Genomic DNA, 19,519 nt, shown 5'->3' with positions numbered 1-19,519 from the left:
GAGGTGGAGAGACGGATTATTGATCACTGATCATCTGTGTTTTTACCAATATGTTCGTGTCAATGAAGCTTAGTTCATTTGAAAAGGGCCACAGAGACAGACAGAGACAGAGGGACGGACAGGGGGACACAGATGGACGGGACTCACCCCAGCTCGAGGCGGTTCGGCCCATCAGCTCGTGAGTTCGCGGGTTCCAGAAGAATTCCCGCCACTCGCTCGAGCCTTTGCGGTCCTCCTCTTTGGTGCCGGACATGATGATGAAGAGGATGAAGATGGAGGTCGGTCTGTGGGCTCAGACGGCGCGCGATGTTCCCGCTGTGACAGCACGAGCGTCCCGCCGCTGCTGCTGCTGATTGAGTGTTCCGGTTAAAATCGATCAGTGTTTCGATCCGGCCGATCGACGATGGTCGCTGAGAGCGGACAGACAGACAGAGAGAGAGACGGACAGAGAGACAGACAGGACGGAGTCACTGCGGAAAGCCTCCTCCTCCCCCAACACCATCTGACGTCACACATGCTCCCCTCACCCCACCAATGACAGAGGGGCCTCATCAAGACAGATCCCGCCCCCTGCAGTCCGTGTGTGTGTGTGTGTGTGTGTGTGTGTGTGTGACGTGATGACGGACCTTTTAAGTAACCGGATATGGTGACGTCACTCACGTGTCTCTCACGCCAGCGTCAGAAACGGTTTTCTGTCGTTCTGTCACCTGAGCGGCCTCATCCGTCATTTCACCTGCGTTCATTATGAGCTCCTCTCAGAATTCTTCCAGGTGTGTCCCTGGTGGGCCCCTCTGAACCTGGACCCGGTCCCAACAGACCCCGGCTCAGTCAGCGCTGGTCTGCAGTGCACGGTCACATGGTGGGTGGTGGACAGGTGAGTCCCACATGTGAAACACAGAAAACACTTCCCCCAGTAAGAGCTCAGCGTATCCCACAGTGCACCAGGCTTCAGCTGCACGACGTCTCGTAACACTGATTGCTGATCAATGACACTGACAGACAACCCGATAAAAACAAGACTGAAGGAAACCTGGTCCAACTTTATCTGATTTGTCTGTCTCCTGTCTCTCTGATCGTCAGAGAGACAGGAGACAGACACAGAGAGAGGTTTGCTCATTGTTTCAGGGAGGTCATGTGACAGATCTGTTGTTCTGGTTCCAGGTGTCATGCGGAGTCTGTGGCTGACGTGTCCTCCTCCTCCTCCTCCTCCTCCTCCTGTAACGGAGCAGCAGTGGTGGGACAGTGACGGCCTCCTGGTCTGAATGAACAGATGCTAGGCGGTTACAGACGTACATTAGCTCAACAATCGCTGCAGTGAGTCTAGTGTCATTAGTCAGAGCTGATGGGGTGAGTGAGGAGTTTCCTCTACTGCTGTTCTAACAGATCACGTTGTCACGATGCCACCATCAAAGCCGTCCGTGCCCTCACTGATGAATGTGACGTACAGAACAAACAACAGTCAACACATGTTCAAAGTTTTATTCACAAAGTGTTGAAGAAACACATGAGTAGCAGTCAAATGCTCGCTGCAGTGATTCTGTCAGCTGGACGATGACTTGACCCCCCCGCAGAGAAAACTGTGAGATCACTTCAGAGTCGCTTCATCTGTCCTTTCTGTGGATCTGCGGTGCTGTCAGCCGATGGAAACTCCGCTCTGACGTCCTGAACCTGACGACCGTCTCGTCCAGTAGAATCTGAGATGTGCCGACGGGCTGTCGGGTGATACTGTCTGCAAAAAGCCAACACAGCGTCAGCAAAACCGGCCTGATAGATAAGAGTCTACAGTACACAGCACGTGTCACATCCAAGGAACGATGAGTGGACATCAAAGGCCGTCAATTAGAAAACTTCTGTGGGAGTAAGACTGTGGCCATCCTAACACCTACTCTAAGAAGTAAAACGTTTTTCTTGTCCACAACTTTTTTTAACGATGAAAAACAGCATACGACAGCATATTTTTATAATGAGCACACTGGAGTATAAACTTCAACAACTCCTAACAGAGCTACTGACGCCAGGCTAAACTCTGACAGCACCACCAACGGGAGCAGCGTATGTGCTAAGCTAGTCTTGAGCGGGCCTCATGAAGACATGCTGCATTGCATGATGTCACACTGGCTGTTGTCCTTACTCAGCGCTCAGATGCTGGTCATGGTTGTTTTTTATACGTCTCCAGCTCTCCACGGTCCATATGTGGCCCAGAGCTTTGGTGGAACTTTACATGCTTATGTTGTTTCCTCTGTAACGTCAGATTCGGCACTTTCAGAGCGTTTGCTCCGTGAAATCTGCACCTGCCCAGCGGCCACATCCGTTTCCACCAAAGTGCATTTACTGCAGCAGCATCAGCAGCCGTCACCCGGCACAGGGCGGCTCGGCGTCACGGTCATCTGTGGCGGCCTCTTCCTCCTCCATACAGAGTGATTCCTCCACGCTGTATTCTAGCTCAGATAGTAGCCCCGAGTGTTTGGTTCCAGCGTCACACTATAAATTGTTTTCTTCCACGTCTACAGGAGCACTGACCTCTGCCGGGGTCTTCACAGTGCTTGTTTTAGGGCAAGTGAGGGCAGCTAGGGAGGTAGAGGGGCCATCCACCAATCAGGAGGTTGGTGGTTTGATCCCTGGCCTCAGCAGTCCACATGCCGAAGTGTCCTTGGGCAAGATACTGAACCCAAAAACTGCCCCCGATGCTGCGCCATCAGTTTGTGAACGGTGTGAATCGAGCAGCAAGGATTCTGTCCTCCCTCCATAGGGGAGGGCATACAAAAAATACAGTCTGTACTTCGAACATCAACCGGTCATTTGCTGAGAAGGTTAACATTTCAGCCATCAGCAGACAACAAGAAACACAAAACACACATGACCTTGAAGTCCACCACAGTGTATTATAGGCCTGCAGTCAGTGCTCCATACAAAACCCATGGTTCAGCTACCAATGATTGAGTGCTCAGAAAGAAAAAAATCCTGCTGTTTGGGATCCCAGCAAGCAAACACACACACACTCAGTTTGACACTTGATACAACAGCTGACCAATGAAAACAAAGCCAATTGTCTTGTGTCGAAGAGACGCACTAAGTGATTCTCTGAAAAGTGTGGAGTTACCTCCCGTTGTAAAGGTAGGACAAGTTGCTTTGAGCGCCAGTCAGGTCAGCGCCTAACAGTATTTTCTTCAGGTCTGAGTTGACATTTTGAAATTATTTGACCACGCACAAGACTCAAGCACAGAGCATAATAAAACACAACACTCATATGAAGCATCCAGATCATATATCCAAAAGCCAAGTTTCCTCTGTCAAAAGTTATTGTTGGTACCAACAGAACGTCTCGCCATCTGCTTTCTCATGTGGGATTTCCCAACTCTCCTGTTTTTTAGCAGTCTTTTTCGGGGAAAATCATCTTTTGGCAGAGAAAAAAAATACAGAAACCAAAAGATCTTTCTCACAGATTTTACCATGAGTTACCTGAGAGTTTTATTCACAGCTGCTACAACATGGAAGTCCAAGGTCTGAAGACTGGTCTGAAGTCCAAGGTTTGAAGACCTGCCCCGAGTGCCACATGGAATATAAGCAAGAAAACAGACGTCAAACGGCGACTTTCTGCTCAGACAGGATGGTCTCACCACTTCCTCGCAGCCCTGCACCATTTGGGATTTCAGTGTTATTGCCATTGTAAAAAGGTGGATGAAGGGATTGGTTCACAGGTGGGGGTGTGTCAGAGACAGGAGAATAATCCGATTCTGTAGAACGGACAGACTATGAATAACTTTTTGGCCTGTTGCTGAGGACTAGCGAGCTAACTGACAATCATTCTCAGGACAGACCGGGCCTCTTCTACTGGTGAGTCAATGTGTGCATTTTATGAATTCCTTAATATTCTGCAGGCCAATGGAGGCTTTGGTGGGCCAGATGTGGCACTACAGGCCACCAGCTGATGATCACTGGTCCAGGTTCTGGGTTCTGCCTTGTTTTCTGCTGTTTTCTTAACTGAAACATGCCACATATATGTTCTGTTTGGCAAGAGAGAGCAGTTCAGCTGTGGGACAGACAACTATGGAAAAAGTGGAGCTAACACAGATTTTCAATTACATTTAAATGTGGTGAGTTTAAATAAATATGTAGAACTCCTTAATTTACTGGCCTTTAAGCTCCTTTGGTGGAGGCCTACTTTATTTTACATAGGAAGTTCAGGGACTTATCACAGATGGCCTTAAGGAGACTTTATGTCTCCTTATTTAATATAATCATTAGTGCTCAGGGACCTTGTGGGCCTGTCCATCAGAAATGGACATGTCCAGAGTGTGGATTGTTTGGCGGTCCTCCTGGAGACGCATCTGGGAGTAGGTTCCTGTCCAGAGGTCTGCTGATGGAATAGTGCTGGGCTAAAGACTCGTCAGTCCACTCTGTTCTGGACAGCAGCTGGTCCATGTGAGGCCCCAGGGTCCTATTTGGAAGTGGGTAAGGACTGATGGTGGGGTCCCGTTCAAGCAGGGACTGTCCAGGGGCTCGATGTGACCCATCAGGTCCGTAAAGTGTACCAGTCAATATAGAAGTTTCCCGTTCCAGGGCGGTCTGCAGTTCCTGGGTCTGCTCATCCATTTGGTACAGCTGCTTTTTATGCATCTGAGTATGGTCCTGGTGGTCTAGTCTAGCATGGCACAGTTGCTTTTTATGAGTTTGAATATGGTCCTGGTGGTCCAAGTGGGTATGGTACTGTTGTTTCTTGTTATGCTGAATGTTGTCCTGGTCTTGGTGGTCCATCTGGATGTGGTACTGTTGTTTCTTCTTATTTTGAATGTTGTTCTGGTCGGGTTGATTCATCTGAGCATGATACTGCTGCTTCTTCTGATTTTGGATTTGGTCTTGTTCCTGGTTCTCCTGAAGGTCCATTTGAGCATGGAACTGCTGCTTCTTTTGGCTCTGGATCTGGTTGTGGACCTGGTTCTTTACGTCTTTCCAGTGCCGCCCTCTGAGGACAGGCTCCAAGTCCAGACATCGCTGGCAGACGTCCTTCCCTGGCACTGACTGCACTAACACGTGGACTCCCAACTGTCTCCAAACTGCCTCCTTCTCTGCAGAAGACCATGTGCGACGTCGGACCTTCCTAGGAGCTGCAGGGACTGAAAGACAGGCAGAAAGGTGATGAGACAATGCAAATCTCCTCAAAACATATATCAGAAATTAATTTATGGTCAGCTAAAACCAGGACAACACACCTGTAATAGGAGTCTGCAGTCTGGCCTCTGGTGGGATTGTGGTCATCCGTCGGTTACTGTCCTGTGACAGAACTGAAGACAGGTAGAGACAAACAAGGTCAAACAGCACCATCTAGTGAACATTCTGTGCATAAAACACATAAGGGATTAGAGTCTCGAGTTTTACAGGGACCAAATCAAAGAAGATTCCAAACTTGTACATACAGGAATTAATATATTTACATAACTCACTGGTTTCAATGATATTAAGGTTTAAAGTTATGCATAATCATGGATTTGGTCACTCTGAGTGACAGTTCAGCAGGCGGGTTTCATTCAGCCTCAGCCCCACCCTCACTCCACCTCTGTCCATTTTTAGATCAGCTGGGAGTCTGATGGAGTCAGGTGCTGCCAGGATGGTGATGGCCAGAGTCACTGACCTTCACAGTGACTCTTCAGAAACCTGAGGGTGACATCATGGAGACGCCGGCCATGTTTGATACAGTCTATGGACAAAACACTCCCCGGTAGATACAGTCCATCCCAGGCCATGATCCTGATCCTGCAGTCTCAACACCTCCAGCTCTTCTGTCTTGAAGTAAGTGCCTGTTTTTGTTGGGTTTTTTTGCTCCATTCTTATATGTTTCAATGACAAAAACCAGCAGTTACACAGATTTTGAGCTCAGCAAGATGAAGAAAGGAGCGTCGGGTACAAGGTAACAGAAATAAAAGTTGATAAGTGATGTTGGATTGAGTGTCGAGGATTTCCACAGTTAGTTATGATTTCCTTCTTTAATACCAAACTGGGAAAAATCCTATCTTAGACTTTGAAATGCAGCAACAAATAGATACAGATAAAGTCAGTTACTGGAGCATTGTTGCCAAAATGTAGTGCATGTAGATCTTTAATGTAGTGAGTCGGGACCCACAGGATGGTCATTTGAGTGGACCCCCCAATAAAATGTGTTTTAATGGCAAACTGTAACATCAAACTTGTCTGATGTTGTGTGGCTACAACTATGGTTATATTATTATGTATTATTATTATTATTATATATTATTCCCTCAACAACCTGGCACTTAACTCCTCAAAAACCAAGGAGTTAGTGCTGGACTTCAGGAGGAAGAGAGAGGATCCCCCTCCTCTTCTCATCGGAGGGGACCAGGTGGAGCAGGTCAATGACTTCAGGTTCCTGGGAACGCACATCTCAAAGGACCTGACATGGGGCACCAACACCAACGTCCTTGTGAAAAAGGCACAGCAGCGTCTGTACTTTTTAAGGTCACTGAGAAAAGTCAACGTTTCCAAGGACCTGCTGCTGTCCTTCTACAGGTGTTCTGTGGAGAGCATCCTCACCCACAACATCCTGGTGTGGTTCAGAAGCTGCTCCCAGGCTGACAGGAAGGCTCTGGAAAGAGTCAGGAAGTCAGCACAGGGCACCATTGGAGTCCAGCTGCCCTCTCTGGCAGACATCTACAACACCAGGTGTCTGTGCAGGGCCACAAACATCACCCGTGACAGTTCACACCCCGGACACAGACTGCTCTCCTTGCTTCCCTCAGGAAAGAGATACAGATCAGTCAGGGCTCACACCTCCAGACTCCTTAACACCTTCTACCCCAGTGCAATCAGAGTACTGAACTCAGTACTCACTAGGTAGATGATGTTCACCGTGCAATATGTGCAATAAACCCAATATGTGCAATATATCCCACTGTGCAATATATCCCACTGCTGCTGAAACTTCTTTTTGCTCCTGCAAATATGACCATACTGTTAAATTTATCATACTGATAAATGCCCTTTATCATACTGTTAAATGCCTCTTATCATACTGTTAAACGACTTTTTTATCATTGTGTCATATGCCATTTTTATCTTATCTTTACTATTACTATCTACTGCACTATTACTGCACTATACTATTTACTATTTGCTATTTATTCTTTTTTCTAGTACAGCACCACCAGAGTTGTCTTAAATCTCGTTGTACACCACGTATAATGACAATAAAGGCTTTTAATCTTTTTAATCTTTAATTACTGTATTTTGACCATGTCTCTGAAATGAACCAAATCCTAAATCTGTAACTACACCTTAGACACATTATACTGGGAAATATCAGCGGTTTCTGGGTGAATAAATAATCATGTTACTCAGAAAAGAGAAGCTAAAATAAGAGCAACGAGGACGCTGAGCTATCAGCTTACAATCAATACTGACACTCATTATTAGGCTGTAACCCGTCAATCAAAGCGATAACTCGCCACAGTCAGTGAGTGTCAGACGGCCTTATTATGGTGCTTCTGTGGTGGTGACAGAACGTTAAGAAACACACTATTTACATTAAACTCAAGCTCCCTGCGCTTGTCATGTTTCAGTTCCTGACTGAAAATTTCTGTGCTGTTAATGAAATTTAAAAAAGAGGAAAAAAGTCACAGCAGGTATGAACAGTGTCCATGATGTAAACGATCCTTTCTGTCAGTGTAATGACTCAGAACCGGTGGCTGATGTTTTATTTCTGTGCTGACTGACACTTTGAACCATCAGTCTGGTGGCTGGAACATTTCTTCACTCCAGCTGTATTTCAGTAGAATAGTAATAGCAGCTGCTGATGAACACAGCACATTAACACAGATGTAGACATAGAATTGGTTTAAGTAGATCGGTCTATAGGGTCTGGGTCAGGATCTGACTGATATCCAGCACCAGTGTCGGACTGGTGCATCTCCATGAGATTTAAGATAAGGAGTTCTGTAATACGGCCTTTGTGGTAACAAAGGTTTCAAAGTCAGGTTTGAAATCAGGGGTCACGTGGTCCATGATGAGCAGTTAGGGGGGATGAAGGGCATTAGAGGTCTAGATTAGTGGTAGATCGTGATGACAGACCATAGGTCAGATTTAGGTCAGGGGTCATTGTTGGGGGTCAGGGGTCAGAGGTAAGGATCAGGACTCACCCTCTGGTCTTGTGTCAGACTGCTCTTGACCTGGTTCTTTACATCCCTTCTCACTTCTTGACTGGACACATCGTTTCTTCAGCTTAGCTCCTCCTACTGGAGTGACTTGAAAAAAACATGGCAGTTTGGTGGGTTAACCATGTTTAACATCTGAATCAGTAATGAAATTCTTCTACTGGCTCCTGATGGCAAAGCAAAACCTAAAGCCCCATCAAAGACCAGAGTCACAGAAATGGTCAAACTCTGGTCCTTTCTCTTTCTATCGGAACAAAATTCAACTAAGTACCTGTTACCAGGTTTGACTCAGGTGTTACCTGTGTCGGGGTCAGGGTTCAGCAGCCCCAGGTTGTCCCAGTCCCTCCCCAGTAGGTGGTAGAAATCGGTGGTCTTGGCCGCAGCCTCCCAGTCTCCATCCTGCAGACTCTCTCCGATGGCAATCTCACAAACGGTTTTCAGCGTCGTCTTCACCGCCAGAGGAGGGCGGCTCCACCGATATCCGGATGCCTTTCTGGCAGAGGCCAGCACCAGGCTGAGGCGGCCTGGAGCCAGAAGGTCTTGGAGGGTCTGAACACCCAAGTCCAGTGATTTAGCAGCCAGGAGCAACCTGCCGAGCTCCCTCAGCTTCTGACTGACATAGTCGTACCTCCGCTGGCTGCCATCTTGGTTTCCCATCAGCTTGTTTCCATACTTACAGATCAACCAATCAGATTTGACCTGGACAGAAAGAGGAAGAGCAGGGTTAAAAGAAACCAGTAGAGAGACAGACAGTCAGATGGACAGGTTGACAGGTGTACAGACCTGGTGTGAGACATGGTCCTGGTTCATACGATGTAAGACTTCACTGCAGCTCTCAGACGCTCCGCTGGAGATGGGAAGGAGGCGGGACGCTGCAGCCTGGACCCTGCTGCGCTTCCTGGGCCGGTCCACGCCAGGGTCAGAGGTCATGTTCTGATCCACATTAGGGTCAGAGGTCATGGGTCGTTTGGTCCCGGTCTGGTCTGTTGGGGTCATGTCTCCTGAGGGGTGAGACGGCGTGTCCTCTGTGAACTTGGAGGTCCTGTTGTCTGCTGGATCACAGGCTGAATTACCTGTGGAGTCAGAGGTCGTGTCCTTCACGGAGTCACAGGTCTTTTCTGCTGTAGAGGCGAAGTCCTTAGAGGAGTCAGAGGTAATCTTCTTCCGACAGGAGGCCTGATGTTTCCAGAGATCAGCACGAAGGAAGAAACCAAGGCACAGCGGGCAGGGAAGGTAGTTCCTTGCATCGACTTCCTGTGAGGGCTGACGCCACGGCACTATCTCACCGCTGCCCTGTCTGATCACCTGAGGGACAGACAGGTGGAGAGAGGGTGACACAGGTAGTCAGGTACACTGGCATCGTACCTCAGTGTCATGCAGGCAGTTTCCTCTGTGGGAAACAGAAAGGTTAACAGACAGACCAACAGTCAGGTAAATAATCTCAGTACTGTGCTGGTAGTTTCCTCCTCAGGTAAACAGACAGACAAGAAAATACAAGAACTAGACAGGTAGTGAGGAAAATGAACCTCAGTGTTGTGCAGGTAGTTTCCCCTGCAGGTAGACAGGTAAACAGACTAGCTAGGTGAATAAACAGCTAAACCAACCTCGATGTTGTGTAGGTAGTTGCCCCTGCACCGCAGATGCTCCAGCAGCAGGTGCCGTTGTTTGGAGCCTGTTGGCAATGTGCTGGCGGCTGCCACTTCCTGTTGGTCGGCGTGCTTCCTCAGCAGATGACGAGCGATCTTCACCTGCGGCCGCCGACAAAACACGCAGTAATGTTTTTTATCCCACCGCCTCTTCCCGTCACTCCACGTCCTCTTCACTGTCACGCCCTCCTTCTTCTCCTCCTGCCCACGCCTCCTTTCCTTTTGGCCACGCTTCTTCTCACCAGGACCCCGCCTCTTCTCTGCAGGACCCCGCCTCTTCCCTCTCTGACCTCGCCTACTTAAGGTCGCGGTAGCTCGGCGGCGGGGACGACGGCCAACCGGCTTCATTAGTTCTCCATTAGGAGAGGAGGTTTGGTCTGAGGCCTGGACCTCTGTTTTGTCCCCCATGGCAACCTCAGAGTGGTCCTCCGTGGTAACAGCGGTCTCCATGGTAACAGCAGTCTGATGATTAAGCACACACACAGGTAAGCATCAACATGTTGCAGGCAGGTGTGACTTCAGGGGAGACATTTTTATTGTTTTAATCTGTTATGAGGGATTTAAAAAGGACTCCCAGTGGTCCAACCTGACGCAGCAGTAGGTCTAACCTCAGGTATACACATCTGATTACGATTATTTAGAGTAAAAACATGACAGGAAATACATGTGGATAACAATCCTCAGCGGAACAACAGCACATGAACGTTTTCATCAAACTGCGTCAGATCACAGATCAAACGAGGCTAAGACCGACCAATGAGCCTGGACGGAGAACGCCGCTCCAGACTCCATTCAAATACCTGGCAGTTTAAAGTTTCTCCACTTCTCGGGACGTTTCATAAATATTAAGTTGGTACAGTTCAGTTCGACGTGAGCCACATTCATAAACAGCCCTTTTGGGGACGAACTTTTTAAAGTGCTGAGTCTCATTCCCGCAAACTCCTTCTATTTAACGCAGCCTTGATTGAAGCGAGCGGAGGTAATGACCACGCACCACTGACAGCCGTATGTGTGCCGAATTAACTAAAAGAAGCACAATATTACCACCAAGTCTTCTGCCAGGCTGCGGACGTAATGGTAAGCGAAACACTAAATAAGAGATTTCCAGAATGAAGTTTGGCGCTTCTTCCTCCACGTAATCTCAGCTATTGTACTCGGACGGAGGCAGCCCGCATCGGGATCGTGGATTTTTATGTGTGTTCAGACTGACTAGACTGTATCTGGAGTTCCGACAGCGGACAAGAGGCCGGCAGACAAGGGTGTGTCCGATAATGGAAGCGTATTTACCTTCAGGCCAAATGTTAACAGCTAGCGGGAGAGAAGCTAACCGCAGTATCATGGCTGTTGGCATTTTAGGAGCTAGCATGTAGCTATCTTAACGTTACTCCAGTGCTACTGAAGAGAAGGGAAGCTAAACCATGCAGGTGCTAGCTAGCAAACAGACTGAGACAGAAAATGTAAAGACCCGACACAGTCCTCACCAGCTAACGGCACAAACTCTTCTTCTGTTTTCCGCTGCTTTCTTCTTCTTCTTCTTCTTCTTCTTCTTCTTCTTGTTCTTCTTCTTCTTCTTCTTCTTCTGCTGCTGCTTCTGCTGCTTCTTCTTCTTCTTCTTCTTCTTCTTCTTCTTCTTCATGGCAGTTTTATGCACATTACCGCCACCCTCTGGATTGAAATGTGAATGGGAACAATCACTGCTTACATTCAATTCTCTTATTGATTACTGTGTATTGGAACCATCTGAACTCCTCTGAATCATTTCTGTAGTACCTGGTACCACATGACTCCTCTGCAGTGTAGCTTTAAGTGTCTGTCTCTCAGGTTTCTCTCTGTTTCCATTCTGTTCAATGGAGGCCAACGTTCAGACCACAGTGAGCAAACCTGAGCTCTGATAGGACGTCCTGCTCCGGCTGGTCCTACTGGTCATGACAGAAGTACTTTTCTCTGAATGCTGTGGTAGTAGCTGTGGTAGCGGTAATTTTATGGAACGCCATTTGAGTATTCATTCAATATCCTTGATATCAGCTATGTGTGTGTGTGTGTGTGTGTGTGTGTGTGTGTGTGTGGGGTTGAGTCCATTATCAAAGGGTCCTTGAAGACAACGCTGAAAACCGTTTGTGAGATTGCCATCGGAGAGAGTCTGCAGGACGGAGACTGTGAGAAGACCACCGACTTGTACCACCTGCTGGGGAGGGACTGGGACAACCTGGGGCTGCTGAACCCTGACCCCGACACAGGTAACACCTGAGACAAACCTGGTGATTGTCTGATTAACAGGTACTTAAACGTCCACCCTGTCGAGCCGACACCGCAGTTGAACGAGCAGTGCAGGAGACACAGGAGGAAGAGTGAATCCTCTTACATGAAACTGAACCAAGTCATGATTTCTGTCAATGGAAAGACTTTTTATGTCAATGTGGGACACGAATTATTTATGTCCAGACACCAAGAGACACCCGGACACGTCCATGTGTCTTTGTAACACAGACAGACTTTTTGAGAGTGAAGACGACTGTAACGGGTTAAGAATAACAAAAAGACTAAAGACAACGAGAGTTTCTGTGATCGCTGCTGCAGAATCCTCAATAAACTGACTAAACTGCTTTAAGACAGAAAACCGAGTTTCATTTCTGATCTGGATGTTTGTGCAAAAAGCACAATGAGATTCTTTTTTTTTCTGATTCATTTTAATTTTTGTTTCATTTTCACAGTTTTCATTTTTCTGCAGGCGTGAGATCAGATCATCATTCAGCTGACAGAATCTTTCTATTCTTATCATATAAAGATTATTTTTATGTCCACATACTGTCATGTGTTCAAATGTACATGATCATACACATACCAGCTAATTTAATCAGCCTTAAAGATAATTAGTACTGGTTTTATTTACTAACACCAGTTTTCTTTTCCCTTTGCTCAGAATTCATTTTGCTCAGAGTGAACGTGTTTGTTGATTACCTGTTGGCTTATTGGAGTAAAACTCACGTTGTTTAATGTTATCATATGTTATTGTTGTTTATGGGTCATGTCACTTATCCTGTAATGTGATGTGGGAACTAGAGACAGAAGCTAGTGGTCGAGCAAGTAGGAGAGAGGAGGCGACGGAGAGTTTCTGCTGGCCAAGAAGAGGAAGGACTGAGAGACGAATCAGCCAGACTTTGTTCAGGTAGAAACTACACCTGGAACAGCTGCCAGACTTTGTTCAGGGCTGAGCTGAAGAGGACTGTTTCATGAGGATTGTGAATGCTGAGCCTTCTCGGTGGTTTCAGTCTGTTTGTTTACGTTCTTTCAAACATGCGTCATGAAGTCTTTCTGCTCTTCACACTGTAACCATGGAAACGCACAACAACCACCTGAAAACAGAAGACAATGTTGATAGAAGTTATCAATTAGATAATATTTGATACGATATAGATAATCTGATTTCTTTGGATTTGGATTTATGAAAAATGAACTCCAGATCCTGACACCCGGTCCACGTACCTGGACCTGATCCTGACACCCGGTCCACGTACCTGGACCTGATCCTGACACCCGGTCCACGTACCTGGACCTGATCCTGACACCCGGTCCACGTACCTGAACCTGATCCTGACACCACTTTAAAGGCTGATTGTAAAAAGGTGTGTTTGATGTCGGTTCAGATGCCGTCAGAGGGCAGGACCAAACAGAGAGAGAGGAGGGAGGAGACAGGGATCGGCCTCCTCTACCCTCCTCCCCTCTGTGGAGGTGGGAGCGGCTCGTGCTGATAAAAACCTCCTCATGTCAGTTCTTTGTGCCAACGACATCATGGACGGACTGCAGGTGAGTGTTTCCTTTAGTTTGTTTCAGAAGTGAATTCACCGTCACTGCCTGCTGCTTTACACTTGGACTGCATGAGCAGGTCTACAGAACGCTGACATCATCTGTGGTGGTTTTGAATCACTTTCAGGTGGTTTTAAATCTCTTTCAGGTGGTTTTGAATCTCTTTCAGGTGGTTTTGTGCCTCTGTGGTTTTGAGTCAGTTGCTTTTGTTTGTTGTTACAAAAGGAATAAAGATTTCACATTCAAACCTGGTTTTAAAGGTTTTGTTGGAGTCTCCCTGTTGATCTGGTCTGGTCTGAGTTCAGTGGTTTTTAGTCTAGACCCAGTCTGAGACACCTGGATGCAGCACGTGGTCTGGTGTGTTCGGTTGCAAACAGGTGTGTTTGTGTGTGTGTGAAGGGGCGGGGCTTCCTCTGGTATGCAGGTAATGCGTCAGTGCAGGGTTTGCTGTTGCTAGGAGACATAAAAAACAGTTTTAAAGCTGCAGATCAGACTGAGATGAACACCTGGGACACACCGCCTACCTTTACCTGAACTACTGCAGGTCTCACGTGTGGTGTCCACACGGACGGCTGCTGCCAGGCGTCTCCTTCTACACTTCAGTGACCGGCACTGACGTTTGTTTGTCCTCGGTCAGAGAGAGCGAGAGTGAATACTGCACTTGGAAATACTTCCCTTCACTTCTGAGGTTCTGGTAGGCTCAGGTAGGCTCAGGTGGGCTCAGGTAGATCCATGTAGGCAGTGTGCTTTAAGCATAACAGGACCAGAATGCTGGACTGTCAGCTGAGATAAAAAGACAGAGAATTAAGGAAGTCGAAGAAGAAGAAACAGCTGATTCAGGTGTTTGTCGCTGTTTGTTTCCAGGTGAGTATCGCATGGCTGCTACTGAAGATGACCTTTGACCCCGTCACTGCACAACTCCTGCCGAAGCCCAGGTGTCCAACATGTCGAGAAGGTAACTGACCAACGACGGTCCAGATGATCCTTCATGAAAACTTGCGGTTTGTCTCTGACTTCCTGTCTCTAATCCGCAGGTTACTTTGTGAAGAAGAGCTGTTCTGTAATAACGACCAATAACGAGGTGAAGACCGAAGGAGTCCAGTGTCAACTGTGCACCGACTGCTCAGGTAAACACACCTGCCTCCACACCTGCCCTGGTGAAGTAGAACTCTTTGTTACCAGAGCGTCAGAACGAGTCTGACTGACACCGAAGCTCAAATATTTCCATTTCGTGAAGGAAGTTTCAGCTGCTGCTGAGATTTCTGCTCTGCTTAGTTTTCTGTCACCACGACGAGTCGACTTCTGCTTCACTCGTAAATAAATCCCACACAGAGCAACGAAGCGTCTCCTGGACTGTTGGTCACTGTCACATTAGGCAGTCACAGAGTCCTAACCTCTGTCTGTGATTGGCTCAGAGATGAACCGCGCCACCAATCAGAGCTCTCTGTTCAGAACTCCATGATGAAACAGACTTCCTGTGAATCATCATCATCATCAGTGTTTAGAAACAAAGCTCTGCTTCTTCAGAATAAAACGTTTCACAGGAAGACATGAAAAGCTCTTGTGCTTTCCTCAGAGCTGCACCACTGAGGGATCAATGAATCGATCGATCGACAGAAAATGAATCAGCAGGATTAGTTTAATCGATTAATCATGTGAGTCATTTTTCAGTAAAAACAGCTCAGCTGCTTGTTTTGAGGATTTACTGTTTTTCTGTCTTATTTGTGAAGAAGTTGTATTCAGCTGATTTAATCAATAGTGAAATAATATTGATCGTTTCGTTCATGTATTAAAATCAGCAGCTGAAGAAATTTTGACTGAAACTTTCTCTTATGACAGACGACTTTTCTTAAACTGACAAAATATCAGATCACGTTTGACTCATTATTATTCTTTTAAAACAGGATGTTAAACTTCAAAGCCAGTGTTCATACTTCCTCTCATTTATTGATGTACTTTCTTATTGATCCATTCTTGCTTTGTAGTCGGGTTTGGTTTCATCTGAATGAGGATTTATTGGTTCAACCCTCCAGTTTGAGTCTCGACTGATTGATTGTTTGATTCCTGTCCTGCAGCTGCTGATCAGGACACTCTGGTGAAATGTTCCACGTTTGCTGACTCGCTGTGTGGAGACAAAAGCTCACCTGCCGTCACACCGACGCTGACAGCTACCGAACCTCCAGGTAAACTCACCTGACAGCAGCTGGTTCACAGAGCAGGAAGAGTTCACTTCCTCCACGATGAGACAGAAATTAGCTTAAGAGTTCAAGAAGTTTTCAGAGGATGTCTGAAGGTCTCTCAGTTTTGTTTTTGTTTGATAGTTCTTCTTCTTCTTCTTCTTCTTCTTCTTCTTCTTCCTCCTCTTCTTCACAGTCTCTGCTCCTGAGGTGTGGATCATCCTCACTGTGATGTAAGAATCACCTTTAGCCGTCTTTAGTCTCTCTGAGGTGGCGGCCATGTTGCCTTGTTGATTTCTGTCTTTGGGTGAACTTTCTAATTATTTTCATGCTATGACATCATTTTATTATTTCACGATATGTAAATACTCAATCCTTTGATAATGTTACATTTCTGTGAGATGCAGATTCTGTTTCCGCTCTTCGGCGGTTACTTTGTGAAACGAACCCTCTTCTTCATAAATAATTCATTTCTCTGGAGCCAGAGTCGATTAGAAATGAAGAAAACTGACTGCAGTCGTTGAAGCGTCAGTCGAATACAAATACTGAAAGAAGTTCATGTGAAAATGCTGAAAGGAGCTGAAACGTCACTGTAGGTCTGTTAAATTGAGCTGGAAGTGTTGACTGAAGTGTCAGCACTGAAAGCAGCTGAGCTGAAATGTGTTGTGGCCGTTAGAGGAGCAGAAAGAAGAACGTTCGGTTCAAAGGTGAAAAGGTGGATGAGGACTTACTTTAGCCACGCCCTCCCAGTTTGACCAACCAGTCAGCCTCCAGGGATCAAACACACTCAGGCAGTAAAGTCCAGTAGACCTGCTCTGGCAGCCTCTGATCTGATAGACAGTTTAACTGAAGCTCTCAGTGCAACCTAGGATCAGGACGCTTTACGATGGCCGGTGTTGTAGCCTGTGAGACATGAGGGACGTCTGTCCCACCAAGCTGTACTTGGTACCCTGAAGCTAGAATTAGTGACTTACCTGTACCTCAGGGCTGGATGGTACAGGCGGTCGAGTTTGGACAAAGTGGACGGTGAGGCAGACCGATAGATATTTGAAATTGAGATTTTCACCAAAACTCCATAATCAGCCAATCAGCTGTTGGCAAGTGATGGAAGGGGTGGGGCATAATTAAGCATGTAATTATGATTCTGTGATGTTTTCTGTGGACACTGATTGTGTTTCGTCGTTGTTGTGTCTGCAGAGCTGTTTCTTTCTTCCTGCTTCTGCTGCTCAGTTTGCTTCTCATCCTGCTGGTCCGCCGGAACCGCCGACGCACCAAGCCGAGAGGTGACAAGCTCCAAGGTAACAGGCCCCGCCCATCAGATGAGCAGACCCCTCCCATCTCGTGACAGACCCCTCCCCTCAGATAACGGGCCCCTCCCATCGTGTGACGCAGTTTCCTGTGTCTTCCACAGGTCCGGATCCCCTGTGACTGACGCGGATCTGATAGAGCTAAAGCCAGTATGAGTTTCTCTCAGCATCAGTGCTGTTAGACAAACTGCTGCAGCAGCAGCGGACTCGATGCAGCTCTCCAGTAAACCACCGAGTGTGGCGACAGGACAGCAGTCCTGGTGCAGGTTCAGTCTCGGTTCAGTCAAACTGTAGCACAGGTTCAGTTCAGGTTCAGTCCAGGTGTAGCGCAGGTTCAGTCCAGGTGTAGCGCAGGTTAATTCCAGGTGTAGTGCAGGTTAACTCCAGGTGTAGCACAGGTTCGGTCCAGGTGAAGCGCAGGTTCAGTCCAGGTGTAGCACAGGTTTAGTTCAGGTGTAGCACAGGTTCAGTCCAGGTGTAGCGCAGGTTTAGTTCAGGTGTAGCACAGGTTCAGTCCAGGTGTAGTGCAGGTTTAGCTCAGATGCAGCGCAGGTTTAGTCCAGGTGTAGTGCAGGTTTAGTCCAGGTGTAGTGCAGGTTCAGTCCAGGTGTAGTGCAGGTTCAGTACAGATGTAGTGCAGGTTCAGTGCAGGTGTAGTGCAGGTTTAGTTCAGGTGTAGCGCAGGTTTAGTTCAGGTGTAGCACAGGTTAACTCCAGGTGTAGTGCAGGTTAACTCCAGGTGTAGTGCAGGTTCAGTACAGATGTAGCCCAACGTCAGTGAAGGTTTAGTTAGTTTAGTCCAGCTTTACTTCAGTGTGGTCTAGTCCCCAGTTATCAGAGTTAGGAACAGTTCCATACCGTGTGTAACAGAACAACATGCCACGACATCACTTCCTGTGAAGTGCCAGAAGTTTTATTTCAGATGTTTCTGGTTTTATTTGTGCTGTGAGAATCCTGATGTTTTTTTTAGTTGCTGCTGAGTTGGATGTTCAGTGAACATGTTGACAGGATGTCTCTGTCTAAGTCTAAGACTAAGTCTAAGTCTGAGTCTAAGTCTAAGTCTAAGTCTAAGTCTCACTCTGCTTACACTCGGCCAGAGCAGACTCTCAGTCCAGATTGTCCCAAAGTCCACGACCCAAAACCAAAGCAACCAGAGCCGCACCTCAGAGTGTGTCAGAAAAATAAGCCTTGATGAGCCACAAACCTCTTCCTGTCTGCAGACTAACTTTTATCTTTCAGCTCAGGTTTCTAATGACGATCAATGAAACTTCAAGTGTTCCAAAACGAAGGAAGTTCAAATAGAACCATTTTTTAAAATCTAAAACTTAATAATCATTAATGAATTAAAGACAAATAATGTTGGACTCTAATGAAACAGGAAGTCCAGAGAGTGGTGGAGATATCCTCACTTTTATGTCTGAGTCCTGTAAAATCACTGCATCCTACAGTTCCCATGATGCACCTGACTTCCAGAGGAGGAAGTTTCTGTGTGGGTGAACTGCAGCCACTCTGTGTTTCAGCATGTTGTTCTGTTACTGACGTTTTATTGTATTTTTCTTGTTTTTGCTTTAATGTGAATCAGCCTCTTCTTCTTCTTCTTCTTCTTCTTCTTCTTCTTCTTCTTCTTCTTCTTCTCTCTTTTATTTGTAGTCTGTCGAGTGTTTTTCTTCTTGTTTTTCTCAATAATTCACTTTTTGGCTCATTTGATTGTCGGTTTCAACCAAATGCTGAATAAATAGTTTGACTTCAAACTAAAAACTCTATTGTTGTTATTGTATAAAACAGTGGTGTTTAAAAATACTCCTGACTCACCTGTACCTGAGCACACCTGACCTGAGCACACCTGTACCTGAGCACACCTGACCTGAGCACACCTGTACCTGTCAGTCTTCTAAATGAGATGCTTTTAGTGAAGTTCAACGTTAACAGAAGCTCTTTGTTCCTGTGGAATTGAGGAAGTCGTTAACGGGTTAAACAGAGAGGTGGAGGGGGCGGGGTCACACTCACCTTATCAGGTGTAACCATGGCAACAGACTGGAAGCAACAGAAACTGCCCCCCCAACACACCAGACACAGTGTTGCCATGGTGATTGTACAGTCACAGAAAGTTGCTTAACTTTATTGACACTTGATGACGTCGTTCAGGGAAAAGCTGCGTCGGTAAAATGAGTCGATGAATGAAACAGATTCATGTTCACGATCTTTTACTGTTTGTCACAAAGAGAGGGGGGGGGGTCTGTTGACATGGTAACCAGACTGTAAGGACGAAGATGAAGGTGAGGATGAGTTTGGGCCTGATGGGACGGATGTCTCCGTCCATCTTTTGAGCACAAAGCAAGAAACGCTTTGATGAAATGATTCAGACAGACAGAAAACAGAAGTGTTGAGAAAGTTTCCTGCACTTTCGAAACGTTGGATGAACT

General features: G+C 46.7%; 3 protein-coding genes across 7 annotated transcripts in view; 1 reads left to right on the top strand and 2 right to left on the bottom strand.

The window, feature by feature from the left end:
* Window positions 1–505, bottom strand: part of atp1b2a (ATPase Na+/K+ transporting subunit beta 2a) — a 14,884-nt gene extending 14,379 nt beyond the window's left edge. For 2 of the 3 annotated variants that reach the window (XM_076725356.1, XM_076725354.1), the window contains exon 1: window positions 148–469. In XM_076725356.1, coding sequence (XP_076581471.1) covers window positions 148–253 — 106 coding nt within the window. In that variant the 5' untranslated portion in view covers window positions 254–469. Of the gene's footprint in view, window positions 1–147 lie in introns of all 3 variants that reach the window. The other variant, XM_076725355.1, reaches the window with a different exon arrangement.
* A 78-nt stretch (window positions 506–583) lies between these two features.
* On the bottom strand, window positions 584–11,374 carry LOC143317276 (uncharacterized). 3 transcript variants are annotated; one of them, XR_013076656.1, is made up of 8 exons: window positions 11,290–11,374; window positions 9,767–10,270; window positions 8,946–9,467; window positions 8,462–8,861; window positions 8,148–8,252; window positions 5,211–5,282; window positions 3,460–5,114; window positions 584–1,729 (listed from the first exon to the last, which is right to left on the bottom strand). XR_013076656.1 is itself a non-coding variant. In XM_076725348.1 (8 exons), the coding sequence occupies exons 2-7, from the start codon at window positions 10,256–10,258 to the stop codon at window positions 4,273–4,275; spliced, it is 2,433 nt and encodes an 810-aa protein (XP_076581463.1). In that variant the 5' UTR covers window positions 10,259–10,270; window positions 11,290–11,374; the 3' UTR covers window positions 584–3,537; window positions 4,257–4,272. The 3 variants fall into 3 exon arrangements, 2 of the variants coding, with proteins under 2 accessions (XP_076581463.1, XP_076581462.1); XM_076725348.1 differs by having other exon boundaries at window positions 584–3,537; window positions 4,257–5,114; XM_076725347.1 differs by having other exon boundaries at window positions 584–5,114.
* On the top strand, window positions 5,020–18,140 carry LOC143317287 (uncharacterized). Its single transcript, XM_076725367.1, has 7 exons — window positions 5,020–5,133; window positions 5,569–5,787; window positions 14,477–14,567; window positions 14,647–14,739; window positions 15,688–15,795; window positions 16,987–17,087; window positions 17,201–18,140. The coding sequence occupies exons 2-7, from the start codon at window positions 5,698–5,700 to the stop codon at window positions 17,219–17,221; spliced, it is 504 nt and encodes a 167-aa protein (XP_076581482.1). The 5' UTR covers window positions 5,020–5,133; window positions 5,569–5,697; the 3' UTR covers window positions 17,222–18,140.
* Window positions 18,141–19,519: the final 1,379 nt, after the last annotated feature.

Source organism: Chaetodon auriga, chromosome 24, assembly GCF_051107435.1.
Source record: "Chaetodon auriga isolate fChaAug3 chromosome 24, fChaAug3.hap1, whole genome shotgun sequence".
Lineage (NCBI taxonomy): Eukaryota > Metazoa > Chordata > Actinopteri > Chaetodontiformes > Chaetodontidae > Chaetodon > Chaetodon auriga.
This window is presented reverse-complemented; position numbering and strand designations above follow the sequence as displayed.

What these genes read in the sequence shown, in the direction of transcription:
- LOC143317276 (XM_076725347.1), bottom strand. Translation starts at nt 10,258, where the DNA reads ATGGAGACCGCTGTTACCACGGAGGACCACTCTGAGGTTGCCATGGGG. An exon ending in GAACCCTGACCCCGACACAG is followed by an intron (nt 8,253 to 8,461) that starts GTAACACCTGAG and finishes GTTTTTTTCAAG; the next exon opens with TCACTCCAGTAGGAGGAGCT. An exon ending in ACTGCAGACTCCTATTACAG is followed by an intron (nt 5,115 to 5,210) that starts GTGTGTTGTCCT and finishes CCTGTCTTTCAG; the next exon opens with TCCCTGCAGCTCCTAGGAAG.
- LOC143317287 (XM_076725367.1), top strand. Translation starts at nt 5,698, where the DNA reads ATGGACAAAACACTCCCCGGTAGATACAGTCCATCCCAGGCCATGATC. An exon ending in GTGTCCAACATGTCGAGAAG is followed by an intron (nt 14,568 to 14,646) that starts GTAACTGACCAA and finishes TCTAATCCGCAG; the next exon opens with GTTACTTTGTGAAGAAGAGC. An exon ending in ACTGTGCACCGACTGCTCAG is followed by an intron (nt 14,740 to 15,687) that starts GTAAACACACCT and finishes CCTGTCCTGCAG; the next exon opens with CTGCTGATCAGGACACTCTG.